Source organism: Triticum aestivum, chromosome 5A, assembly GCF_018294505.1.
Source record: "Triticum aestivum cultivar Chinese Spring chromosome 5A, IWGSC CS RefSeq v2.1, whole genome shotgun sequence".
NCBI classification, from domain to species: Eukaryota; Viridiplantae; Streptophyta; class Magnoliopsida; order Poales; family Poaceae; genus Triticum; species Triticum aestivum.
In genome coordinates, this window is record NC_057806.1 from 535227506 (window position 1) to 535251238 (window position 23733).

At 45.7% G+C, this 23733-nt stretch overlaps 1 protein-coding gene and 1 long non-coding RNA gene across 2 annotated transcripts; both read left to right on the top strand.

Annotated features, from left to right (window-relative positions):
- The first annotated feature begins 4758 nt into the window (after nt 1–4758).
- Nucleotides 4759–5958, top strand: LOC123104560 (uncharacterized). The gene is made up of 2 exons (XR_006450432.1): nt 4759–5080; nt 5610–5958. It is a non-coding gene; the product is annotated as an uncharacterized lncRNA (long non-coding RNA).
- Nucleotides 5959–7655: 1697 nt separating this feature from the next.
- On the top strand, nt 7656–11612 carry LOC123104559 (wax ester synthase/diacylglycerol acyltransferase 11). The gene is made up of 7 exons (XM_044526433.1): nt 7656–8245; nt 8341–8949; nt 9148–9214; nt 9421–9494; nt 9968–10183; nt 10293–10430; nt 11231–11612. The coding sequence occupies exons 1-7, from the start codon at nt 7988–7990 to the stop codon at nt 11396–11398; spliced, it is 1530 nt and encodes a 509-aa protein (XP_044382368.1). The 5' UTR covers nt 7656–7987; the 3' UTR covers nt 11399–11612.
- Nucleotides 11613–23733: the final 12121 nt, after the last annotated feature.

A 23733-nucleotide genomic window follows, 5' to 3' on the forward strand; every position in this document is an offset into this window, starting at 1 on the left:
CCAGTGGCGAGGAGATGTTGGGGAAGAAGCAGCACGGTGGCGAGGATGACAGCAGGGTTGCCGCAGGCACAGCTCTGCGGTGGCCGGTGGTGGAGATGGCCTTCACATACCTCAGCACATATTCAGGATCGGCAGTTAGGTGGTTTAGATCGATATGTTGTTATCCATAATGAAAACCCCCTTTTCCTTATATATGTGTGTGTGCTGGGTACATGGGACCAAAACCAAACGTGTGGATGTGTGGTGTGCTTCCGATCATTGCACACCTGGGGTCAAAAGGCTCCCCTTTTCTCTCACGGTTTGTTTCAACCGTAGATTAATTCCAACATTCTCCCCCTTGATCGTAAGGTTAACAAACATCATAAGCCCATTCTTAATAGAAATAATATACCAAAGTAAGGTGTTCTAATGGCCAAAAGGTGTCATTAAACCTCAATACTTATAGTACACCATTCTATCTTGAAATGGATAACATATTACTTTATGGGAGTTGGTTTATTGAACGGTCCTCATTTTCAGGATCAAAAGGCTTTCCAGTAACCCCATGCCGGCAACATAATCATAAGTATGGGTGGCAAGCCTTCGATAAACGGATCCGTAAAACATTCAAATGTTCTCATACGCTCAACTTCAATAGCTTGATCCTGGATTCTATTTTTCACAACACTAAACATATTGTCAATGGCTTTGGCAATGCCATTCAACTTGTTGTTACTCGCATAGAAAACTGCGTATCATATTGCAGTAGGTGGTTAAAAATATGTTGTCTACCACCATAATTTCGGGAATAAAATTTCTTGACATATAACCTGCCCAGTAGCCTCTTAACACGCCACATAATTAAATGCATATTTCTAATGCCATCAGTGTCATTAAGGAGCTTTTCCACAATATAACTCCATATGCAAGAATGAGGATGTAACGTAACGTGGAAACTTTAATATCCACATATCTCGCATAAACAATGTCTGAATAACACAAGATATCAAGGTTATCAAACTTCTCATTAGTGAGCATGTAAACTTTATTGCCTTGCATATCTACAAGGCTGTAGCGGTTTTTCTACTGGTCCATTTCTGGACTTACTTCTATATTTGCCAATTATCCCGATCACAAACAAGGGCACGTTCATACCTGAATACACATACTGCTTCTGACAACCGAAGCATAAAGGAATCGACATTATCTGATCAGTTCATAATGGTTCCTTGGACACCGAAATGTCCACCTTTATTGCCCTTAACTTTAGTAGCAGGTAAGATAGAGTACTACCACTTAATATTTTCTTTCGTACTCTATCGATGTATGTCGTCATAATAAAATTTGTACTCCTTTCAGACCTATATCTTGGCAAAATTCAATACAAGCAAAGTATGAGGCATCACCAAGATCCTATGTCATAAATAGAAAAAAAATTATTGGCTCGCCAAAAATATTCCATCTTCACAAGTTAGTAATCTTACTCCCCCTCATTTTATGGTACGAGAGGCCCAATGCTTGTATTATTTCATAATTGTATTTCTTTAGATAACATGCCTTATGTCAAACTTCTCCATGACGAAAACTTATGGTTGAGTCCTAAGACCATTCTTAACTTCGCCAACACAAGAGCATGTTATAATAACAATCCAAGCATCACAACAACTCGTTGAGTAAACTCTATTGAGTCCCATACATCATTAGAGCTCGTTATCACACAAGCCTCTAAGATGATCGTTCACACACATTATCAATCACTGGGTAATTGTTAAGTCTCAACATCAAGTGTTGCAATAGGCATTTTTTCTCAACTTACCTGATGCATATGAATAAAGATCTAATGGAGTTATCCTTAAGATTCATGTTCATACTCTCTAGGTTCCCCGATGATCACTTTATTTAAAGGATTTAAAAACATATCCAGAATCTTAATAATAATCATTTCAGTTCTAAACCACAACACCGTTGGGCTGAAGATGGAAAAGAACTTAAAGAGTAGTGACAAATGATTATAAACAACGTTAGTCAAAATATAACCACAAGCCACATGATACTAACAAACTTGCCACTTGAGTGAAGTGTCACATATGATTATAAATGACGTTGGTCATATATAATCAACATGTTACATCATGATGGTCATTAGACTAGCAAGCTTGCCACTTTAGCATTCATGTGTGCTTTGTAATGTTCATAAGGGACTAAGTACACGCTAACATGATAAAGGAGTCATTTTTCATTCATTCTTCTAAATAAGATTTGTTGGATCTTAATTAGAGAACCAACATTAGAATGTGCTTTTCATACATTCTCCAACCAAGACTTCTCGTTGGTTCCATCTTAATTAGAGAATTGAGATACATAGTTTGCTTAGTTGTACATGCTATAATCTAAGTAGGAGAAGTGAACGCGATATATCATATTGAATGAGACTTCTAGCCTCCCCCTCGAAATGTGGTCTAAAACCACAATTTTGATGAGGTCTCATTAATTACACTTCTCTTGCATACTCAATTATAACATAGCATCTAATCTTTACAAAAGATTCAATTAGTGAAAACATAATTCATCTCACCATAAGGTGGGACTAACATTACATAATTGGAGTTGACTTAATAACATATAAGATAACGGCATCTATTTGAGAGACCAAATCAAGGTTTCCCAATAACTAGGAGCATGAACAAAGCATCATCAATAAGATGAAAAATTAAGTCATCTCCAAAAACTAGTGGAATAAATCCAATAGTTTTGACTTTAATCTCCTTTGCATTAGTGATGTGCATGATGGCACATGCGTCCTCTCCCAATGTTTGTCTTATCATCATGATTAACATCCTTCAACCTTAATGGCAGAAAAACATTGGGAGATTCCTTACATGAGACAATGATCTCCACTCTCGATGTGGAAAAGTTATTTACATAAGGTTCTTCTATGCCAAACAGAAGTTTGACATCATTATTATTGCTGGAAAAGAGGAGACAACTTTATGATCATCATAACAAAAAATCATGCATGAACTAACCATGCAATGGCATGAATAAAAACATGCTTAATTTTTATTCTAATTTGTATCACCGTTGGGAAGATAACAAAAAAGAACCTTACTCATTCGTAAATGACACATGAAAAACATAATCAATAAGAATATCATCATATGCCATTAGAACGCTTGCTCATTAAATCTCTAATCAAAACTTCTCGTTGGTTCCATTTTGACTAGGGAGATGTAAAATCTCGTAATGACCAACAAGAACTACGACTAAATTAATTGCCATCATTAACATAAAGTAACATCATAATATAATCGTGTGTGCCATGAGGCACTATGATGCCTTTTGACACTAAATCTCACAACGATAATATAAATATTGAACTTGAGTGTCAAAATTATCGTTAGAATTGTCAATGACATACAATGAAAATGACATTTGAATTAACATATAAATAGGAATGTCCCTCCCACCGAGTAATCATTAAAGAGGGCATTCAGAGTGAAAATGTCATAAATATAAATGCCATTGCCAACATTAAAATTGACATTAACATTATCGTCAGGTTATCATAAGATTAAAATAATAAAATTTGGACATAAAGTTACATAATAATTCATGAAATAATAATATTTGACAAATTATGATGGTCAAATGAATGGCAACATGTACTTTGGATAGATTTCATAAAAATGTCATATAATGACTAGGATATTGCATATCACATAAAATTCTTTAAACAACATTTATTTGGTTAGAAAATCAATCATAACTTTATCAATACTATTTTGGTCAATTATGCTTATTTCAACAGTGCATATCTTAATTTCAATATAAAATGAATCAACATAAACCTTAGTATTGTTCAAGGAGCACACATGCCCAACATTATTAGATGCATAGTGCGACGCGGAAAACCGCACCACGCATTAGCATTTTTGTTGAGGTGACTTTAGTCCGTTAGTGATGATCACATCATTACGGAATAACATTATCATAAAATCAACATAAAATTCATGTTTGATATCCAAAAAAAAATTATTCATAAATTTTTTAAGTTGAACATAACTGTGCAAAAAAAAATATCATCTCATAATTCAACATTGACATGCTATTAAAGAGAGATTACCACTGAAAGTAAATGACATCATAATCTCATATCATATTTCTCCTTTAAAATCAGGGCATTTTCTAACTTAATTAGTACATAAGACATAACTTGAAAAAAAACTGCATAAAGGGCACTTTAAAAAAAATGAATAATTCATTATAGATATTGGCCACATCATTCTTAGATTAAATATCAAATTTAAAAAAAATCCTACATCAAATATATTTAAATGATACTCATCATCAAATTTCATGTGTTAAAAGTACCCCAAAAAAGGTTTATTCTGAAAACCTAAAACATAATTTACAACATAATTTTCTAGATATTTTCATTTTAAAGCAGCGCAACACATTTTGAGAATGATCATAATACATAAAAGCACTGAATAAAAGGAAAATGCAAAGAACATTAAATTTTGCCCATGATACCCACGGTTGCCTTTCATTGATTTGCCCAGGAGAAAAATTCTCAGGGAAAAAGAAAAATCTCCCGGGGCCTGGACAACTTAGGCCTCAACCACCGGTCAGATTATGCCCTTTATCCACTCGAAAGCCCAGCAGCTAGCCTGGGCGCCGACCTCAGCCGTCCGATTCAGTGGACGGTCCGTATCATCCCAGCCGGAACAAAACAGGTTGCCGGTCAAACCCTACCTCATTCCCCACTTTCTCCCCGAAATCTCCGCTCGCCTCTATGAGAGAAAACGGCGACCGCTTCGGCGGCGCCGCGCAGCAGAAGCATGGCGGCGTGCCGGCTCCGTTCGCCGGAGAAGCTTACTGCGGACCAACGCCGTGTGCTTCCTCGTCGAACGGTGGCGACCACGCTGCACGCGCATGGACCGGAGGAGCACATCTCGCCGGCGGGCGCCGGCGCAATCTTTGGTGGTGACGGCGGCGAGCAAACGCACGGAGCGTTGGCTGCGCGCGTCCATTAGAGAGGCGATCGGCCAGGCGCATCATTCCGGCCGTCGTCCCGAAGGACGACGTCCTTCTTGCCATGGTGAGTACGCACGTTGGCCGGCAACAACAACACAAGTCCCAGTCCCTCTTTCCTTTTTTAATGTTGATCTGGGCTGGGATTTGGGGATTAGGGGAAGATTGCCATTCGGATTTCTTTGATTTCTTGCGATTTCCCCTCCTTCTCACTGCTAATCGAGCCAATACCTTTTTACTTCATATTAACTTGATTCGGATCAAGGCTTTATAACCATGAACATTAACAATTAAAATTTATGTGCTATCAGAAAAACTGCTAGCTACTGATCATAGCATTAACATGACATAGGGGCAAAAATAAGAGATGCACTTGATCAATCAGGACTACCACATCATTAACCGAAAACCATCATCTTAGATCAATTAGGCCATTTAACTTGGAATTAACGTTTGGAAGGCCTAATTTGTGTTCTAGCCAGATTAGATAGGCTCGAGATACCAATGTTAGATAAATTAGCCTTTAGGCTAATCAACGTATGGTCCTAATCTCAGACTAGATCAACAACTTTATGCGGAAGCGTACAAACTTACAGGTACTTGGCGATATCTCGATGCAGCCCCTGTGTAGCCCACGGCTGCACCTTTGTGTCTCCAGTGGCGAGGAGATGTTGGGGAAGAAGCAGCACGGTGGCGAGGATGACAGCAGGGTTGCCGCAGGCACAGCTCTGCGGTGGCCGGTGGTGGAGATGGCCTTCACATACCTCAGCACATATTCAGGATCGGCAGTTAGGTGGTTTAGATCGATATGTTGTTATCCATAATGAAAACCCCCTTTTCCTTATATATGTGTGTGTGCTGGGTACATGGAACCAAAACCAAACGTGTGGATGTGTGGTGTGCTTCCGATCATTGCACACCTGGGGTCAAAAGGCTCCCCTTTTCTCTCACGGTTTGTTTCAACCGTAGATTAATTCCAACAACGCTCTCTCAAGTCTCAACCCATCTGCTCGTATATATTGCGGCAGCAACGTTGTATCCACCAATAGATTGATGAGGCTGCATCACATCCTTGAGGTGATGAGCATATCGCATCGCGGCAACGTCGGCGCGAGCTACTGAAGCTTCGGTTCATTGGGAGGTTGGCTGTTCAAAATGCCTGTGAGCTTGGATCAATTGGGCCGTGTTTAGTTGTCCCCATCGAGCCTAATCAGGCCCGCGCGAGAAGAAAAAGACCTATTTGGTTGTCTGATTTCATTGTTGGGTCTGTATCGCACGCTTTTTAAAGCAGCCCACAGCCTGCCTCGCTGGAAACACTCAATTCCACAGTTTGTTGCAAGCCAGGCCGAGTCGAGCGCAAGCGAGCGGGGCCTTGCAGAGTGGAGACTAGAGGAGGGATGCCAGGTGATTACCTGAGGTTCTTCAACCTTCGCTAAGCTCCTATTTAATCTCCTCCCTCTGATCTAGACAACGGTGCTTCGATTCGAGGTAAACTCCACGAAAAAGATGCACCTCGATGCTACGGTTTCATTCAGGTGATCGGTTCGTAATTTCGTCGACCGTAAGTTCTTAATTTTGTCTTCCTGTTTGGAGCTATTCTGGTCGGATTTTGTCAGATTCGTCGCGCACGATCAATCATTTGAAATTTCCTTTGACCAGCAGCCTAATCTCGCAGTTCCTCACAACATTTGTGTTGTAAATTTTTGGTTTCGACAATCGTAGCTCCATCTCTCTTTGAACTACTGACGCCGCCATGTCGAGCTCCCCTGTCCTCTGCTCAGAGCCCTCATATTCGTCCCTCTCGACGCTGAAGCCCTTCCCCTTGATCTCCTTGCCCACATCCTACTACACTAGAGTCGTTTTCATCGTCGCTCATCTCGGCCTACTCTCTATCGTCCTCCTACTGCACTGACACTGCAATGACGCGCGCACTGCTTTCTTGTGTTGTCTGTCTCCGTGCACACTGCAGTTCGCCGCACTGCCGACGGGGTCGATCATCTTGGCCTCCTCTTTCTCGCCCTACTACACTGGAGACGTTTCGAGCTTCGATCATCTCGGCCTCCTCTCTCGTCCACAGCATTGACGATACCATGGTGCGAGCACTGCATTCTCCTCCTTTATCGACTGTTTTTGCACGAGCACCGTAACTAGTTTGCCGACGGTGTCGCTCGTCGTGCCGCCGACGGGGTCGCTCGTCCACGACTCCATGCTCGTCATGTCGGACACGGCGCTACGGCCACTATCCACCGCAGTCGCCATGGTCCGGCGCATACTGCATTTCTTTTTCCCTTTCCTCTGCTAGCTGTTAACCCTGTGTGCTAAGTGCAAGTGCTAGCTCTTAATCATACCCATGCGGGCAACCAAACAGCGTGTTGTATGCGCCGAGACAATGCATGCATCCAAATAACCTGTCAAAATTGATCCCCTAATGCAAGAAGTCCATATGCAGGCAACCAAACAACTTACAGATATTGCATATGAGACTGTTTTTTCAGAATTAGGCTGAATTGAGATGTGTATACAATGCAGCTACTGTTCACTGCTGCAACCAAACACGCCTTGCTGATTTATGGTCGATTCCAGAAGCCTGCAGCAGCAGGCAGGAAGACGCCAGGTTTAAAACCCTGTGCTTCACCTGCTGGCTGCCGCTTAGATCCATGTTATTGTTATCTCGACCTGGACGGATGGTGCCTCCGGGGAACACCGGAGTTACTTTTGTTAACTTAGCTGTATACGCCTGCTGCCTGCCAGATCGCTAGTAATGGTGGAGTGCTTCTCTGTCTCTTCTCCTGTCGACTGAGCCCGGCCCCGGCCCATCCTGTAAAAACCAGAGCATGTGACTGCGCACAGTGATGCAGCTAGCTAGCAATCCTCATCCATTAAACCTACAGATCGAGCTGATCACTTCATAAGCGCAGTGATCGAGTAGCTAGCGAGCTCACCATTCTTGAAACCACTCACCAGTTCAGTGGCCATGGGCGATAGCGGTACCAATGGCAGCCACTCTGTGGCCGCTCTGCCGACAAGCCCGCTGCTCCCGATACGCACGCCAAGAAAGGCACCGGCGGACGATCCCACGGCGGATGGGGAGCCCGTCACCCCTACTGCGAGGCTCATGGAACCCATATACATCGTCGTCACCCTCGGCCTTGGCTGCCCCGTAAACCTCCCCGTCTTCAGCGCCGGTATCGCCGCCCAGCTCGCCCGATACCCGCGCTTCTGCAGCATTCAGGTATATATACGCTCTTAGTACTACCTAGAATCTTACGTATATCGCTATCGGCGAAGGTAGGTGATACTGATACTAGTTTTGGTCATTTGTGTCAGGTGACAGACGAGGCCAATGGTGGCAACCCGCGGTGGGTGCGCACGGTGGTGAACGTGGACGACCACACCATCATCCCGACGCTGGACCCTGTCGCCGTGGCGGCCGACCCGGACCGGGCCGTGGAAGACTACCTGGCCTCGCTGCCCGCGCTCCCCATGGACCGCTCCCGGCCGCTATGGGAGTTTCACTTCCTCGACTTCCCGACCTCCGAGGCCACCTCCACCGCCGTCATCCGCGTGCACCACTCCCTCGGCGACGGCACGACGCTCATCGCGCTCCTCCTGGCGTCCGCGCGTAGCGCTGCCGACCCGACGCGCCTGCCGGCCATGCCGGAGCAGCCGGCGCGCACGGGCGCCATCTACGCGCCGCGACCACGGTCCAAGGGGGGTGTCCTGGCGTTCCTCGCGTGGGCCTGGTCGTATCTTGTGCTCGCGTGGAACACCATGGTGGACGTCACCCTCTTCGCCGCGACCATTGCGTTCCTGAGAGACCCGCACACGCCGTTCAAGTACGTGGACCACGGCGCCGCGTCCAGCTCCCGCCGGCGCTTCGTGCACCGGAGCCTTCCTTTGGAGGACGTCAAGTTCATCAAGAGTGCCATGAACTGCGTAAGTATATCTAGCTACCATTTCGATCATGCCACTCTTGTAGAATCCTCATCTGTGATGTGATTCTCTGTGTATTCATCTGCATCCTTGGAGCCAGGTAAAAATGGTCATACAAGTTAACCCTTCGATCTAGGTACTACGTGCAGCCCACGTGAAGAGTCATTAATGTGTATCTGTATTTCTCTTTTGTTTCCGGAGACTGTCAATGACGTGCTAGTCGGAGCGACTTCTGCTGCTCTATCAAGATATTTTTTTCGCAAATCTGGTAAGTGATGTTTGGCAACAAAACAAAAGTATGTTATAACTTCTCCTGCTGGACCCCTCCGTCATAAATTACTTGTCACAGACATGAATTTATCTGGACATGTTTTTAGTTCTAAATATATTCATTTCCGCGACAAATATATCGGGATGAAGAGCACTTATCTTTGAACTATACACGCCTGTGAACTTACCTTAAATTTATGATAGGTGCCAATAACACCAGCAAAATATGTCTGCGGTCTATCCTCCTTGTTGATACAAGACCAACCACTAGCCTACAAGTAAGCTTCTTCACGAAAATGTGTACAATTTTTTTTTGAAGTGGATGCCATTAGTTTTAAAATTTATTCATATATCTATCGCCAGAATACATATCTTTACTTTTCATACAAATATACATGTTTATTAAAATAATAGAAATCATTGTATGTATGAATATGTTTCTTGACAACCTAATGAGTTCACCCAACCAACCTAAATAATTTCAATGTAGATTACTCCCTCCGTCCGAAAAAGTTTGTCCCTCAAATGACTGTGTCTAGCACCAAATTAGTGCTATGCTAGATACATCCATTTAAGAAAAAAAGTTAACACAAGATTTTCCGGACGGAGGGAGTACCAGTCAATATTGAAGTGGTCAGTTTGATTACACATTTGTTGGGACATAATTTATTTCCAGACAGAGGTTTACATAATTTCATTACCAATTGTAGCATGCCATTAAGGCCTAATGTTTTCTTATAACTGTGTACAGACATATGTTGATATGATCGACTCTGGTAAGAGCAACGATGTGGACTGGGGAAATCAACTAGGCTATATGCTCCTTCCATTTCATTTGGCGATGCACGATGATCCACTTGCATATGTCCGCAAGGCAAAGAAGACCGTGGATAGGAAAAAGAGCTCGCTTGAAGTTATCTTCACGTGTAAGATGGGCGAATCGTTTCTCAAAATGTTTGGTCTGAAGGTATATTGCTGCCACTTTGTACTTGTTTATTTTGTTCTCCTTCTACAATTAACTTTCACATACTTAAGCAACACCTTGTTTAACAAACTAACACTGATAATCCAAGCAGGCTGGTGCTTTTATCTTTGGTCGTATGTTTGCAAATACAACTCTTGCGTTCTCAAACCTGGTTGGACCAAGTGAACAAATAGAGTTTTATGGGCACCCTGTTGTCTTCATTGCGCCTAGTGTTTATGGAGCTCCGCAAGTAAGTCACTCATGATCTTGCATCAAAACCTTCAACCTTAATCCACCTTTGTACCCTTTTTCAACCTAATCATCTATCGGGTAAAATGCGCGGACACTAGTCCTCATGCACCACTTGATCACAAAACCACTCTAATTCTTTCTGAATTATCAAAACAACTCTGCTAAGTTATGTACTCTAGGTTATTGGAGCAAAAAGGAAAGAATATGATCCAAAACATCAAAAAACCACATGTGCATGCTTAATTTACCACTTCGTCATATAGTGCCTCCAAAATGATGGATGCACATGGGAGTAACTACAATATATATAATTGCAAGGAACAAATTTGAGTTAAAGAGTACTCAAACAAGGAGAGTTGTAATCTGATGCCTCTCGCCAATAGTGTTTATGAAATAATAATGGTAGGTAGTATTTTCATAGATGCATTTCATCTTCCTTTTTTTTTTTTGCTATGTGTGAACTTGAACCCAGGGCCAACAATAGGTAGAGGCATTTTAAGTTACATCTATCTTGATATTCTGTCAGTAAATGGCCGCCTAATTAAGGATATGCCTTGACCTTCAGTGGGAATACACGAGCACACCCTACCAACAAGCTAACCTCAGTTCTTTGTAGTAACACTACATGTAAAACTTCATTACACGAGCACATCCTACCAACCAAGCTAGGTTCAATTTTTTTGTAACTACACATGTAAAACTTCATCATGAAAAATAACATGAACAGAAGTAAACCTATAAAATTATAATCATTTTCTCACCCAATTTTGTATTTAATCAAAAAGACTTGTTTTGCAGGCTCTGCTTGTGCAATGTCAGAGTTACAATAGCACTATTATGGTAAGTTTGTCGGTCGACGAGGAAATAATTCCAGATTATATTCAACTTATGGATGACTTTGTTGAGTCTTTTGGGCACATTAAGGATGGGGCTTCAAGACTTTCAACGTCCGTCAAGCAAGAATAATCAATGTGCAGTTATATTAGTGTGCTTCTTAAAATTGTATGACGACAGCAATATGCTCCTATGTATTTGTTGTGTGTATCACGAGTTGCAACATAGTAATTAAGAACCAGAACATGCACCAAACTAAGGTTACAAGTCAAATGTACTAAGTATAGTAATATATAGGATAATGATGCACCAACAGGGATAATATTATACTCATCTTATATCTTGATTTTGTTTGTTTAACTTTGGATTTTTTTTGTTTTAATGCCAGAATGAATTTTGACCAACCCCCATTCTCTGATCACACCATAGTTTTTTTTCAACTAAGAAAACATACTAACTCCATCCCCATATACATCCGTATGGGACGGAGGGAGTAGAGTTTTCGGTAAACAATATAGATTTTCCCCGAAAAAAATATAGATTTTTCGGAGAGAAAATAAATAACATAGATATGAGAAGGAGAAAAATTGATTATTTTTTAGAAAAGAAAGAGAAAGTTGATGCGATCAACACTTTAAACTTTCTTGGGCCCCAAGCCTTGTTCGGAGTTTCACAGCCCATCACAGAACCGAGGCCTATTTCATTCCCCTCTCGTTCCTCAAAAAAAGAATTCATCCTTCTCAGTCTCGAATGCGAGGACTCGCCGGTCGCCGCCGCCTATGGAGAATGAAGACAGTCAAATCGATCTCTCGTCGCTCATCATCGACGAGGACGACGACATCGAGAACACCACGGAGGAGGAGGATGACGATGACGATGCCTCCAAAGACGAGGAGGAGGATGCCGACGACCTCGACCGACCTATCCACCTCGACGATCTGAGCTTGCTTCCCGAGTCGGTCCTCCTCGACGTCCGGGGACGTCGACATCCGCACCAACGCCACGACCATCTACGCATGCCGCTCTACAGGCTTGGATCTAGCTAGGTCATGCGCTTGGATCCGGCTAGCCTGCTCCCTCCTCATGCTCCCATCCATGCTCCCACTTCATCCTACGGCTGTTTTTTTCCTTTTTCCTTCCTAATCTAACCACCCCCTTTGATTTTAACGGGGTGGGCCCGGGCCTTATTTTGTTCCAATCAAATCAAGCCACGTACGCGGGAGCACGGATGGGTGCACGCGCGGGGCGCAGGCAAGTCTCATCCCATGGGCTTAACTGAACGATTGGTTAGGAACGAGAGTAGTAATTAGCGATTTTACCGGACGTACAGTTACCAACAAATCACGTTACTAAGGGCATCTTCAACGGCAACCCACAACTTTCCTCCTGTATCCGTCCAACCGTAACCGCATACATTTCAACCCATATTTAAGCAAACCGGACGAAATTCATGCGAACCGGCCGATATTCATAAAGTTCGGATAGAAAATAGCACAAATCATCCATACATAGCATGTAAATTAAGTCTAGTACAACAATGTCTCAAATTCGACTAGATCATGGATGTCCAACAAGTTTTTAATCAACGGATCATGTCACTCCACACATACTCCCCCTTCAGCTTCATCCAACAGTGTATGCACGTAAATGGCCATCCTCATGTCTTGTGGTACACCACGGCAGCGTGCAGACTACATATAATGTATAAACCAACATTAAGTTAATGAATCAATCAACAAGTTGAGCAAGAGGAAGCAAAACTTACGATCTCGTCCTCTGTCGCGTGCAATGCCTATTTTGCCTCGAGCTGACAAACCATGTCGCAAAACTTGGTGACGCTGATCTGGATAGTGTGCCGGCGATACGATAATGACCTCATGTCGCGTGGTTGAATTATGCACATGTTGTAGGGTGTAATGTGCTTTTGTGTGTGAAATGTTTTGTGCACTTGCTGCCAGAAGGCCTCCCATTTTCTCCTGCCCATGAAATCAGCGGGTACGGCCAACCACACATTGCACAACAACTCATCCTCCATGGTCGAGTAGCTCACCATCCTTCGTACTCTAAAAGATGACATATCATTTGAAAATAAGATCAATATCATTTGACCGAACACCTGTTGGGCGTGGTGTCCGCCATGGAGGTCATCGACAGAGGGCGGAGTGTACCTGGGTACAAATGGCTCCAGGATGGAAAACTCCGTCATGAAGGCGAGCGGGAGCATCGGTGCTGGTTGCGAAAGTCCGACAATGCCTCCATGGCAACTGGAGAGATACAACGGCAGAGGTGGAGATGGAGGGTGCGGATGCAAAAAAGGGGGTGTCGGTGTCAAAATCGGCGGATCTCGGGTAGGGGGTCCCAAACTGTGCGTCTAAGGTTGATGGTAACAGGAGGCAGGGGACACGATGTTTCGTGCCCTCTTGATGGAGGTAATACCCTACGTCCAGCTTGATTGATATTGATGAATATGAGGACTACAAGAGTTGATCTACCACGAGATTATAACGGCTAAAACCCTAGACGTCTAGTATGTATGATTATGATTGCCTCTACGGACTAAACCCTTCGGTTTATATAGAAACCGGAGGGGACTAGGGTTGTACAAAGTCAGTTATAGAGAAAGGAATCTTCATATCCGAATGCCAGGCTTGCCATCCACGCCAAGGAGAGTCCCATCCGGACACGGGAGAGAGTCTTCTGTCTTGTATCTTCATAGCCCATTAGTCCGGCCCATGTCACACAGGCCAGACGCTCAAGGACCCCTTAATCCAGGACTCCCTATGTAGCCCCTGAACCAGGCTTCAATGACGATGTGTCCGGCGCGTAGATTGTCTTCGGCATTGCAAGGTGGGTTCCTCCTCCGAATACTTCCAAAGCATCCACAGAAAACATGTCCGGCTATGCAAAACAAATACCACACACAACCATAGTAAGTATAATATTTCACGAGTCCAATCTGCTGACCACTTCTGTAGCGTGACATCATGTCCCTGCCCGGTCATTACTTCGAACCGTTTTTTCTTTAGCCTCCCGCTCCATGTTTCAAGATGCGGTTTTATTGACACGTCTTGTCGAAGCAGAGATCATGTCCCCCTTATTGCGGGATTCTCATCAATACAGGCGTGGGTAACCCAACCGTTCCGTTGGTATGATCCCTTGGGAATAGGCAGGCTTTAAGGCCTATGAGGAGGCGCTTGATATTCATCGCCTTTATAAAGGGGCACAGACCCGTCTTTCTCCTCTACGCCTACCTCTTCTTCAACCTTTCCAACCTCGAATCCCAGCACCCAGGTTTCAACTTAATTGCTCCGAGCCTCCCAGTCATGTCCGGACCTAGCCTTCAAGGCCGGTGGGTGGACAGAGGAGGATATCGCGAAGCTCCGGGTGGCAAGATACCTGACCGCGGAAATCCCCCACAGGCTCCCTGCTAAAGGACATGTTATTCCTACTCCCGGATCCGGCGAGAGGGTTGTATTCATCTCCCACTTCCTCCTGGGGCTAGGGTTTGCTTTCCATCCCTTTGTTCGCGGACTCATGTTCTATTATGGGCTAGATTTCCGCGATCTAGCTCCGGACTCGTTTCTTCACATCTCAGCGTTCATTGTCATGTGCGAGGCCTTTCTCCGCATTCCCCCACACTTTGGCTTATGGCTCAAGACCTTTAATGTGAAGCTGAAGGTAATCAAGGGGAATCAAGTAGAGTGTGGTGGTGCTACGGTGAACAAGCTCACCAATACTCTTTGGCCAAAAGGCTCCTTCACAGAAACTTCCAACCTATGGCAGCGGGAGTGGTTTTACATCATTGAACCCCCGTGGTACCAAGTGGGCAGCTACACCTGCGTTCCGATCTGACCCTCCATTACGGCTCGCATCATGGATTAATAAGGGGCTGGACTGGGGATCAATCGACAAAGTGCAGATGCTACAAAGACGCATCCGGAACCTCCTCGAAAAGGACACCGGCCTCATCAATGTAATCCAGGTAATGCTAGTCCGCCGGGTCCTGCCGTGCCAGCGACGGCCTCTCCGCATGTGGGAGTTCAATCCAGAAGGACCACGGACCCTTCAATACTTCTTCGGCATGACGCACAGAGGAATGTGGAAGTTATTCTTCGGGACACGAAAACAGTGGCCGGATACCACCGAAGACATCAGCCTCGACTGCAACCATCCGGATACCTCGGTAAGCACTCGACTTCTGAACACAGCTTAGTTAAATATCCCATAATACTGAGAAAACAATCTTCGAACAGGGCTGGATAAAGAAGGCGGAACGACTTAGGATTTTGGCCCCTCTTCCCGAGGACTCAACTAATCCTGTATTAACAAGGATGTTGGCTCCGGCGCCATATTAAGTGCCAGCGAAGGAGGACAAGGAGGAGAGCAAGAAGGCCAAATGTGTCCTCCATTCTAAAGATACACTAGACACTATGTACGGGGAGATTGGAACTCCCTCTTCCGAAGACAAAAGAGAAGGAGAAGCTGACATCTCTTCCCCCCATGGGAAGAAGAGGACCGCCTCCGAAGATTTGGAGGTAAAGGCTCCTAAGCGAGGAAGGATGTCCTTGTCAGGCAGTTCGGGTTCGGAAGACGATGTTGTCGCGCAATTCCCCCGTAAGGACAAGCCCTTAGCCGAATCGTAAGTGAACAAGGGTGTCCTGAACATATCCCGTTCCTTTCCGCTTACAAGGATAACATCTAAAATATATGTTTGCAGTCTGGCACATAGTCTTCCTCAACAGTCCTCCTCCTTGGGGGATCTTCTTCCGGAGATGATGGAAAGCGAGACGCCTCCACATACCTTCTCGCCCAATAGGGCGGATGACTTTGAGGTGTCGTCCCGGAGGATTCCTCTCAATCAACAAGTGGTGCGAGGGACAATGAAGACCAGCCTGAACGTGATACTTCAGTAGTCCAGGGTTTAGGGCGTGGGGCCCCTTCGGGGACCAACAATAAAGCCCCCAGACTATCCGGTTTACAGCCGGAGACGACTCTAGGGTTGAGTAAACATATCCCTTTGAAGGGAGTCGGTACTCCCATCGCCGCTTCAAGGAATCGGGAGGCGCCGGATACATTGATGGACATGTTGCGACATGCGTCCATCTCAGAGGAACATCGTACCTTAATGGGTACGGTAGTTGAGAGGATTCTGTCCGCGAGAAGCGGCTTGAATGAAGCTTTCACGGGCCTGCTAAGAGGCTTCAAGGTATGCAATGCAATATCTTCAGTTGCACTCTACGTGCAAAAATGCACCTGTGTAGAGGTAGTAGCCCCTGAGACACTGGTTGGCGTCCAAAAGGAGGCGATCAGAGGATCAAAAAAGATATGCCCAGGAAATAATCTAATTAATTGGAACACAGGCTGTTTCATCCATGGCGACTGCCCATGCTACAGAGGTTGCAGGTTTGAAGCAGAAACTTGATGTGGCGGATGACGACATCACGCTTATTAACAGGCGGCTCGACGAGGCGCAAGGTATGTTTGGGGGCAGTCAGTATATGTATGTATAATAATATGAGCACAAAGCTGAGATTTATATACTAAGATATGCATAACTGCAGATAGTGATGCCGCGGTTGAGACCCTTCGGGCTGAGCTCGTCCGGGCCAAGGAGCAAGCCATGATGAGTAATGCGGTTGCCAAGAAGGCAGCTGCTGAGTTAAAGGCCGAATAGGCTGCTCGGCGCCAGTGCGAGGAGAGAATATCTACCATGGCACGCGAGCTAAAGGATGCCACTGTCCGATGTGAATTCCTCGAGAAGGATAACAAAGTTAAAACGACCGATCTTGATAAGGCCTTACAAGAGGCGAGAGAAGCACAGTCCGAGTCTAGAGCTGCTCGCGAGGAGATTCGGCAAGCTGGGGAGATAGCGGCTGGTAAGCCCTTCTTGTTACAGACTAATTTCGGCGATCCAAAGTATGCCCCGCTTAATCAAATGTGGAGTTCTCCAGACGCATTCTTGGACTTGCCGAAGAGTGTCTCCGATGCGGCGCAGTTTTTCCAAGCGCAAGAAGGACATGCAATGGAGAAGCTTTTTTGGTCGCAATTCAGCATGGCAAAGCGTCCACTGTTGCTGAACGAACAGATGGCCTAGTGGGCTGAGCTCCAGAAAATATCCGGATCTGCCATGAAGGACGTCGTTGTCCGACTATGGCTGACTGAGCCAATTCCAAATAGTTATTTCGGTTTGGTGCATCTACTTGTTAATGCGGTGCCGCCTATCGACACCGTTAAGCGGTCAACATGCATTGAAGGTGCACGGATGGCCCTTGCCCGCGTCAAGACGTACTGGGCGAAGATGAAGGCCACCGATATTGCAGCAAAGAGTCCACCCGGGGGCAAGGACCATCACACGCCGAAGCATTATTTTTAGGATGTCCTAGAGGGTGCCCGCTTGATAGAGGGTCAGTGCTGGAAGGATATGATATTCGAGTGATTGTACCGAAATTGTAAAAACAATGATATATTATAGGCTATGTTTTTTGCCTGAAAGTTTTGGTTTCTCCTGTGCAGGCGTTTTTTGTATAATCTAAAAGTTTACCAATCATCGGCTTCGGCCCCCTCGCATATAATACGGGGGTGTTCATAAAAGCACTTGATCACTCTTGACCCAACATCTTGGTCCATGAAGGAGGTATCAATGCAGCGAACTAGGCAATCGAACTATAGGGCTTTAACACTTTCACTTAGCCATAGGAGTTTGACGGTGGGTCTATGATATAGCCCCTGGTATGTACACGGTTATCCGAATACAGTGCGTTACATAGGTGACCAGAAGAATGGTCCTTCATGTACTACGAAAGGAATCGCGAAAGATTCTGATAAGTCATCGAGTGGTTGACCAACTCTCGCCGCATCATAACAGTCAGTTTTCGGCTTTCTCTACTGAGGTGCTTGACCAGATGAACCGGAAACACAATCGCATTAGTTCTCCATTTACTACCTTAGCCGATAGGAAGGAACGTAGGTAGTAAGCACACGAGCTGGGTAACCCAACTATTGACCAAAGACATGATTCGGAACTGATGCATATTAGGCCAAAATCGTGACGCCGAAGTATGCTATAAAGCTGTTCGGACTTGTCGGCAAGTCATATGTTGCCATATCGAGCCCGTGGCAATTTGTGCTGAGGTGCGTGCGTGAAATGACCGAAGCAGCAAAATTCGGTTTTTAGAGAAAGCAAATACTGAATACGAACTATGTTCACTGGAATCTGATTGACACGTCAAACGCAATCTTTCAGATTATAACGCCACTACTCGGACTATTTAACATGTTGGGGTCGAAGGCTGACGAAAAAAGCACTTTACAGGTTTGGAATAAAGAGTGCGGTCTACAAAAAATTATTTGGACCTCCTGTCGCACGTCTGCGTTGCCTTGCCTTGGTGAAAGGACTCCTTGGCAGGAATAGCCTTTGGTTATCTATACGAAGCCGAACTCTGAAAGAGTCCGTAAGATGACCAGGCTTTGAGTCACCTGTTGTAAAAGATAAAAAATAGTTAGAAAAAAGGGGGAAAATGCTATGGGAGTGCGGACCGCATTGTAGGCCTGTCCGTATTGTGCCTCTGCTGATGACCAAGGTATTTTAAGTGCATAATTATGTATGCGTGGTACAAAATTCGCGGCTTTATGAGGCGAATGACGGAGGCCGAACTGCTAATCTAGCTTTGAGATTGATCAGTCCTGTTTAATAGAGACCGGCGGCTTGATGGCCGATGAGATACGCGGCTTGATGAGGCCGCTTTGTACTTCGGCTGCAGTAGCCGTAGTATGCTCCTCTGTACGGAGGGAGCGTCCCGTGTTTCCATTTATCATGATGACGCCGCGTGGACCAGGCATCTTAAGCTTTAGATAGGCGTAGTGTGGGACTGCATTAAAACGAGCAAAAGCGGTACGCCCGAGCAGTGCATGGTAGCTACCGCGGAACGGGACAATATCGAAGGTCAAGCCTTCACTTCGAAAGTTGTTTGGCGAGCCAAAAACGACTTCCAATATAATTGAACCCGTGCAGTGAGCTTCTATGCCGGGTACTGCTCCCTTGAAGGTAGTTGTGGTGGGCTTGATTCTTGAAGGATCAATGCCCATTCTGCGGACAGTGTCTTAATAGAGTAGATTAAGGCTACTACCACCGTCCATAAGGACCTTCGTGAGATGGAACCCGTCGATAATTGGGTCGAGGACCAGAGCTGCCGAACCTTCGTGACGGATACTGGCTGGGTGGTCTTTGCGATCGAAAGTGATCGGGCAGGCCGCCCATTGGCTAAATTTTGGGGCGACCAGCTCTATGGCGTAGGCATCCCATAGTGCGTGTTTGCGCTCCCTTGTAGGGATGTGCGTCACGTATACCATGTTTACAGTTTTTTACTTCGGGGGGAAATTGCTTCTGACCCCCGGTGTTCGGTTGGCTAGTCTCTTCGACGTCGCTGTCACTGGGCAGCCCCTTCCCCTAGTGTTTGGCATTAAGCTTGCCGGCTTATTTGAAGACCCAATAGCTTCTGTTGGTATGATTGGCTGGTTTATCGGGGGTGCCATGAATTTGGCAGGGCCGATCCAGTATCTTGTCTAGATTGTATGGTCCGTCTCTGTTTGCCTTGAATGGCTTTTTCCGTTGACCGGGTTTGGAGCCGCTGAATCCGGCGTTGACCGCCGTGTCTTGCGTTCCTTCATTATTATTTCGACGCTTGTGTTTATTGCGTCGTGGCTTGTCGTTGCCGTCTCGAACTTCGAAAGTGCCCGGATCACTGGTGCCGTTGCTTCTACGAGCGAGCCAGCTGTCTTCTCCCGCGCAAAAACGAGTCATCAGAGTGGTAAGGGCTGCCATGGATTTTGGTTTTTCTTGACCGAGATGGCGGGCGAGCCACTCGTCTCAGACGCTCTGTTTAAAGGCCGCAAGGGCTTCGGCGTCCGGACAATCGACAATTTGGTTTTTTTTATTTAAGAACCTAGTCCAGTGCTTCCTGGCTGACTCTCGGGGCTGCTGGATAATGTGACTTAGGTCATCGGCATCTAGAGGCCGGACATATGTAGCTTGGAAGTTATCGCGGAAGGCGTCTTTCAAGTCTTCCCAGCTACCAATGGAATTTTCGGGCAGGCTGTTCAACCAGTGCCGAGCTGGCCCCTTGTGTTTTAGTGGGAGGTATTTGATGGCATGAAGATCATCACCGCGGGCCATATGAATATGAAGAAGAAAATCTTCGATCCATACCGCGGGGTCTGTTGTCACATCATATGATTCGATGTTCATGGGTTTAAACCCTTCTGGGAATTCGTGCTCCATTACTTTATCAGTGAAGCAAAGGGGGCGTGCGGCGCCCTCTATATCGGGCCACGTCGCGACGTAGCTCAGATGGAGTTCGTCTGTGGTTTTCGGCCCGCGCGTGATTATGCTTGTCACGTTCGGCTAGATGGCCGTCGTCGCGTGTCGGGGCGCGCCCCCGCGATCTGTAGATCGATCTGGTCTGTCCTGCTCTATTGTCCAGGTCCTGCCGCAGGTCGTATGTATATCCCGAGCTGTTTTATCTCCGCCTTTACGACGAGGTAGGACGGGCTGGTGTTCGGCTTGATTTGCCGCTTTGTCCCGGCCATGTGGTGGTTAATTAGCCGCATTACGCGCTGATGGTACGGGCTCAAGTGCATCGTCATCAAATTGAGGTAGCAATTTACACTTCGGGTAACTTTTGGTTGGGCGCTCGAGGCCGTATTCCTCGGCTGCCAGGACATTAGTCCATCTATTGTTTATCAGATCTTGATTAGCTTGAAGCTGTTGCTGCTTCTTTTTCAGACTCCTTGCAGTGGTTATTAGCCGGCGCTTAAAGCGCTCCTGCTCGAGACCTCAGGCACGATAAAATCCTCAGTGCCGAGGCTCACCTCATCCTCGGAGAACGGAAGATAGTTATTGTCCTCCGAGTCTTCGTTTACGTCCTGTTCATCGGGGCTAACTTGCCCATCCTCCCGATTGTCTTGTTTAGAGTTTTGCTCGACGGGGTTTTCTTGGTCTTCGGCATTATCCGGAGTATTGTTGTCTCTCGTGCCGATATTGTTGTGTTTGCTGCGGCGTGATTTAGAGCAGCACCGTCGGTGCTTTGGTTGTATCTCGGGAGGTTTATCCTCTACTGGATTTTTTTCATCATCACTGTCACCCTCCTTGGGTGTATCCACCATGTACACGTCATACGAAGAGGTGGCCGTCCAGCGTCCGGTAAACGGCGGGTTTTCGGATTGCTCCTCTCATGCATCGTCGTCCATACCGTCGATGTCTTTGGAACCGTAATCGAGCATGTCAGTTAAGTCCTCGACTGTGGCGATGAAATGGGTGGTGGGTGGGACGTAAAATTCCCCGCTCTCAGCCCCTAGTCCGGGCTGGGCATAGTTTGAACGTTGCTCCTCTTTAATCATGAGGGATCGCATCAAGTCCAGAGCCTCGCTTGAAGGCGAGGTTTGTTCGAGGGAGGAAAAAATCCGTGGAGTACGGCGGGAAGGGAATTCCTCAGCCGAGCTCACACGATGCTGACTCCGAGAGTTCGGAGCCAGTGTCCAGGGAAGAGTCCGGCTTTGTGATGGTTACCGGTGACACTGCTTCCTCCGGCTCTCCAATACTAGGCCTAGTGGCCATAGATAGTCCGACGGGTTTAGAAATCCCGTCTTCGGTCCTGGCGAGGCGCTCCGGCTCTAAGGCCAGAGCGGAGGTTGGGGTCGTGAATCCTTGGAAGATCAAGTCTCCTCGGATATCAGCGACATAATCCAAGTTTTCAAAACTAATCTGGTGACCTGTGGCATAGTTGTCGATCTGCTCTAGATGGCCAAGCGAGTTGGCCCGCAGTGCGAAGCCGCCGAATATGAAGATCTGGCCGGGGAGAAAAACCTCCTAGGGCAGCATCGTTGCAGATGATGGATGGAACCATCGAACCTTCTGACGGCGACACAGTGGAACTCTCAATGAAAGCACAAATGTCGGTGTCAAAACCGGCGGATCTCGGATAGGGGGTCCCGAACTGTGCGTCTAAGGTTGATGGTAACAGGAGGCAGGGGACACGATGTTTTACCCAGGTTCGGGTCCTCTTGATGGAGGTAATACCCTACGTCCTGCTTGATTGGTATTGATGAATATGAGGACTACAAGAATTGATCTACCACGAGATCGTAATGGTTAAAACACTAGAAGTCTAGCCTGTATAATTATGATTTCCTCTACGGACTAAACCCTCCGGTTTATATAGACACCAGAGGGGACTAGGGTCGTACAAAGTCGGTTACAGAGAAAGAAATCTTCATATCTGAACGCCAAGCTTGACATCCATGCAAAGGAGCTGAGGCGGAGCCAGGATTTAGGCATAGGGGGGGGGGCAGACGATGATGAAGCCAGAAAATATTTTGTGCCTCACATACTACCCAATAATTCTATATTCAAGTGTCATTCAAATTTAACTTTGCCTAGACACACAAATTTTGTTTGCAGTTGTAGGGTGTCTAGCGATAGTTAATTGGTCAATAGCTTCAGATATGTGCCAAGAAGACGAAATTGATGAACTATTCTAAAATATGACATGAAGTGTCATGCTATAAACCATTTTCATATTAAAATTTAACATACACAAACAAGAATTATCATGTATTACCATATGGTTGGCTTTTAGTTTCCATTTATATAGGTTTGAATGGAAAATCATCGCTGGTTGTATTAGGGATTTTTATTGTTTAATTTGCAAACAAAATGATCAATGTAGCCATATACCTATAGAATCAACTCCAACCCCTCCTCATTGACGGGTCCGAGATTTCAAACGATTGCAAGTGCCTATACCCTAGCGCAACGACCCATCACAAATCATCACAACCAATATAAGTAAATTCTGATGTAGAAGTTCAACATGATACAAGATGAGAATAGAGAAAGATTAATAGACAATATGATCTGTTATCCTTGGCTAGTTTTTTGACTGCAGCCTGAAGAATTGATGAGTGAAGCAGCTTGTGTCGCCGTATGAATCAGTTCTTTTCTTAGGGAAGACCCACGGCAAAGAGGCGGCAAAGGCATACTAGTACGGCAGCGACACATCCCTAACCAGGCACGCGCTAATCACGGAGATTTAGCGGAGGCCGGCCAATCGTCCAATCTGCCTTTTTTTTTAGCAAAGTCCATCCTGCCTTGGAATGGACTTAAAAATGCCTAATTAGTGGGCTTGTACGTGGGCCTTTTTTTCCTTTCTCAAGAATTCACATAATAGGAGGGGGCCAAGTACGTTCTACGTTGCAAATCATGTTGCTAACAGACCGCTGCCTACAATGTTCCCTCGATCATTAGGAGGGGCAGGCCCCTGCTCGCCCCCCCTTGGCTCCATCACTGTCAAGGAGAGTCCCATCCGGATACGGGAAAAAATCCTTTATCTTGTATCTTCATAGCTCATTAGTCCGGCTCATATCACACAGGCCGGACGCCCGATGACCCCTTAATCCAGGACTCCCTCAGG

Coding starts and splice junctions, on each gene's coding strand:
- LOC123104559 (XM_044526433.1), top strand. CDS start 7,988: ATGGGCGATAGCGGTACCAATGGCAGCCACTCTGTGGCCGCTCTGCCG. Junction 9,495..9,967: donor GACCAACCACTAGCCTACAA/GTAAGCTTCTTC, acceptor AACTGTGTACAG/ACATATGTTGATATGATCGA. Junction 10,431..11,230: donor GTGTTTATGGAGCTCCGCAA/GTAAGTCACTCA, acceptor CTTGTTTTGCAG/GCTCTGCTTGTGCAATGTCA.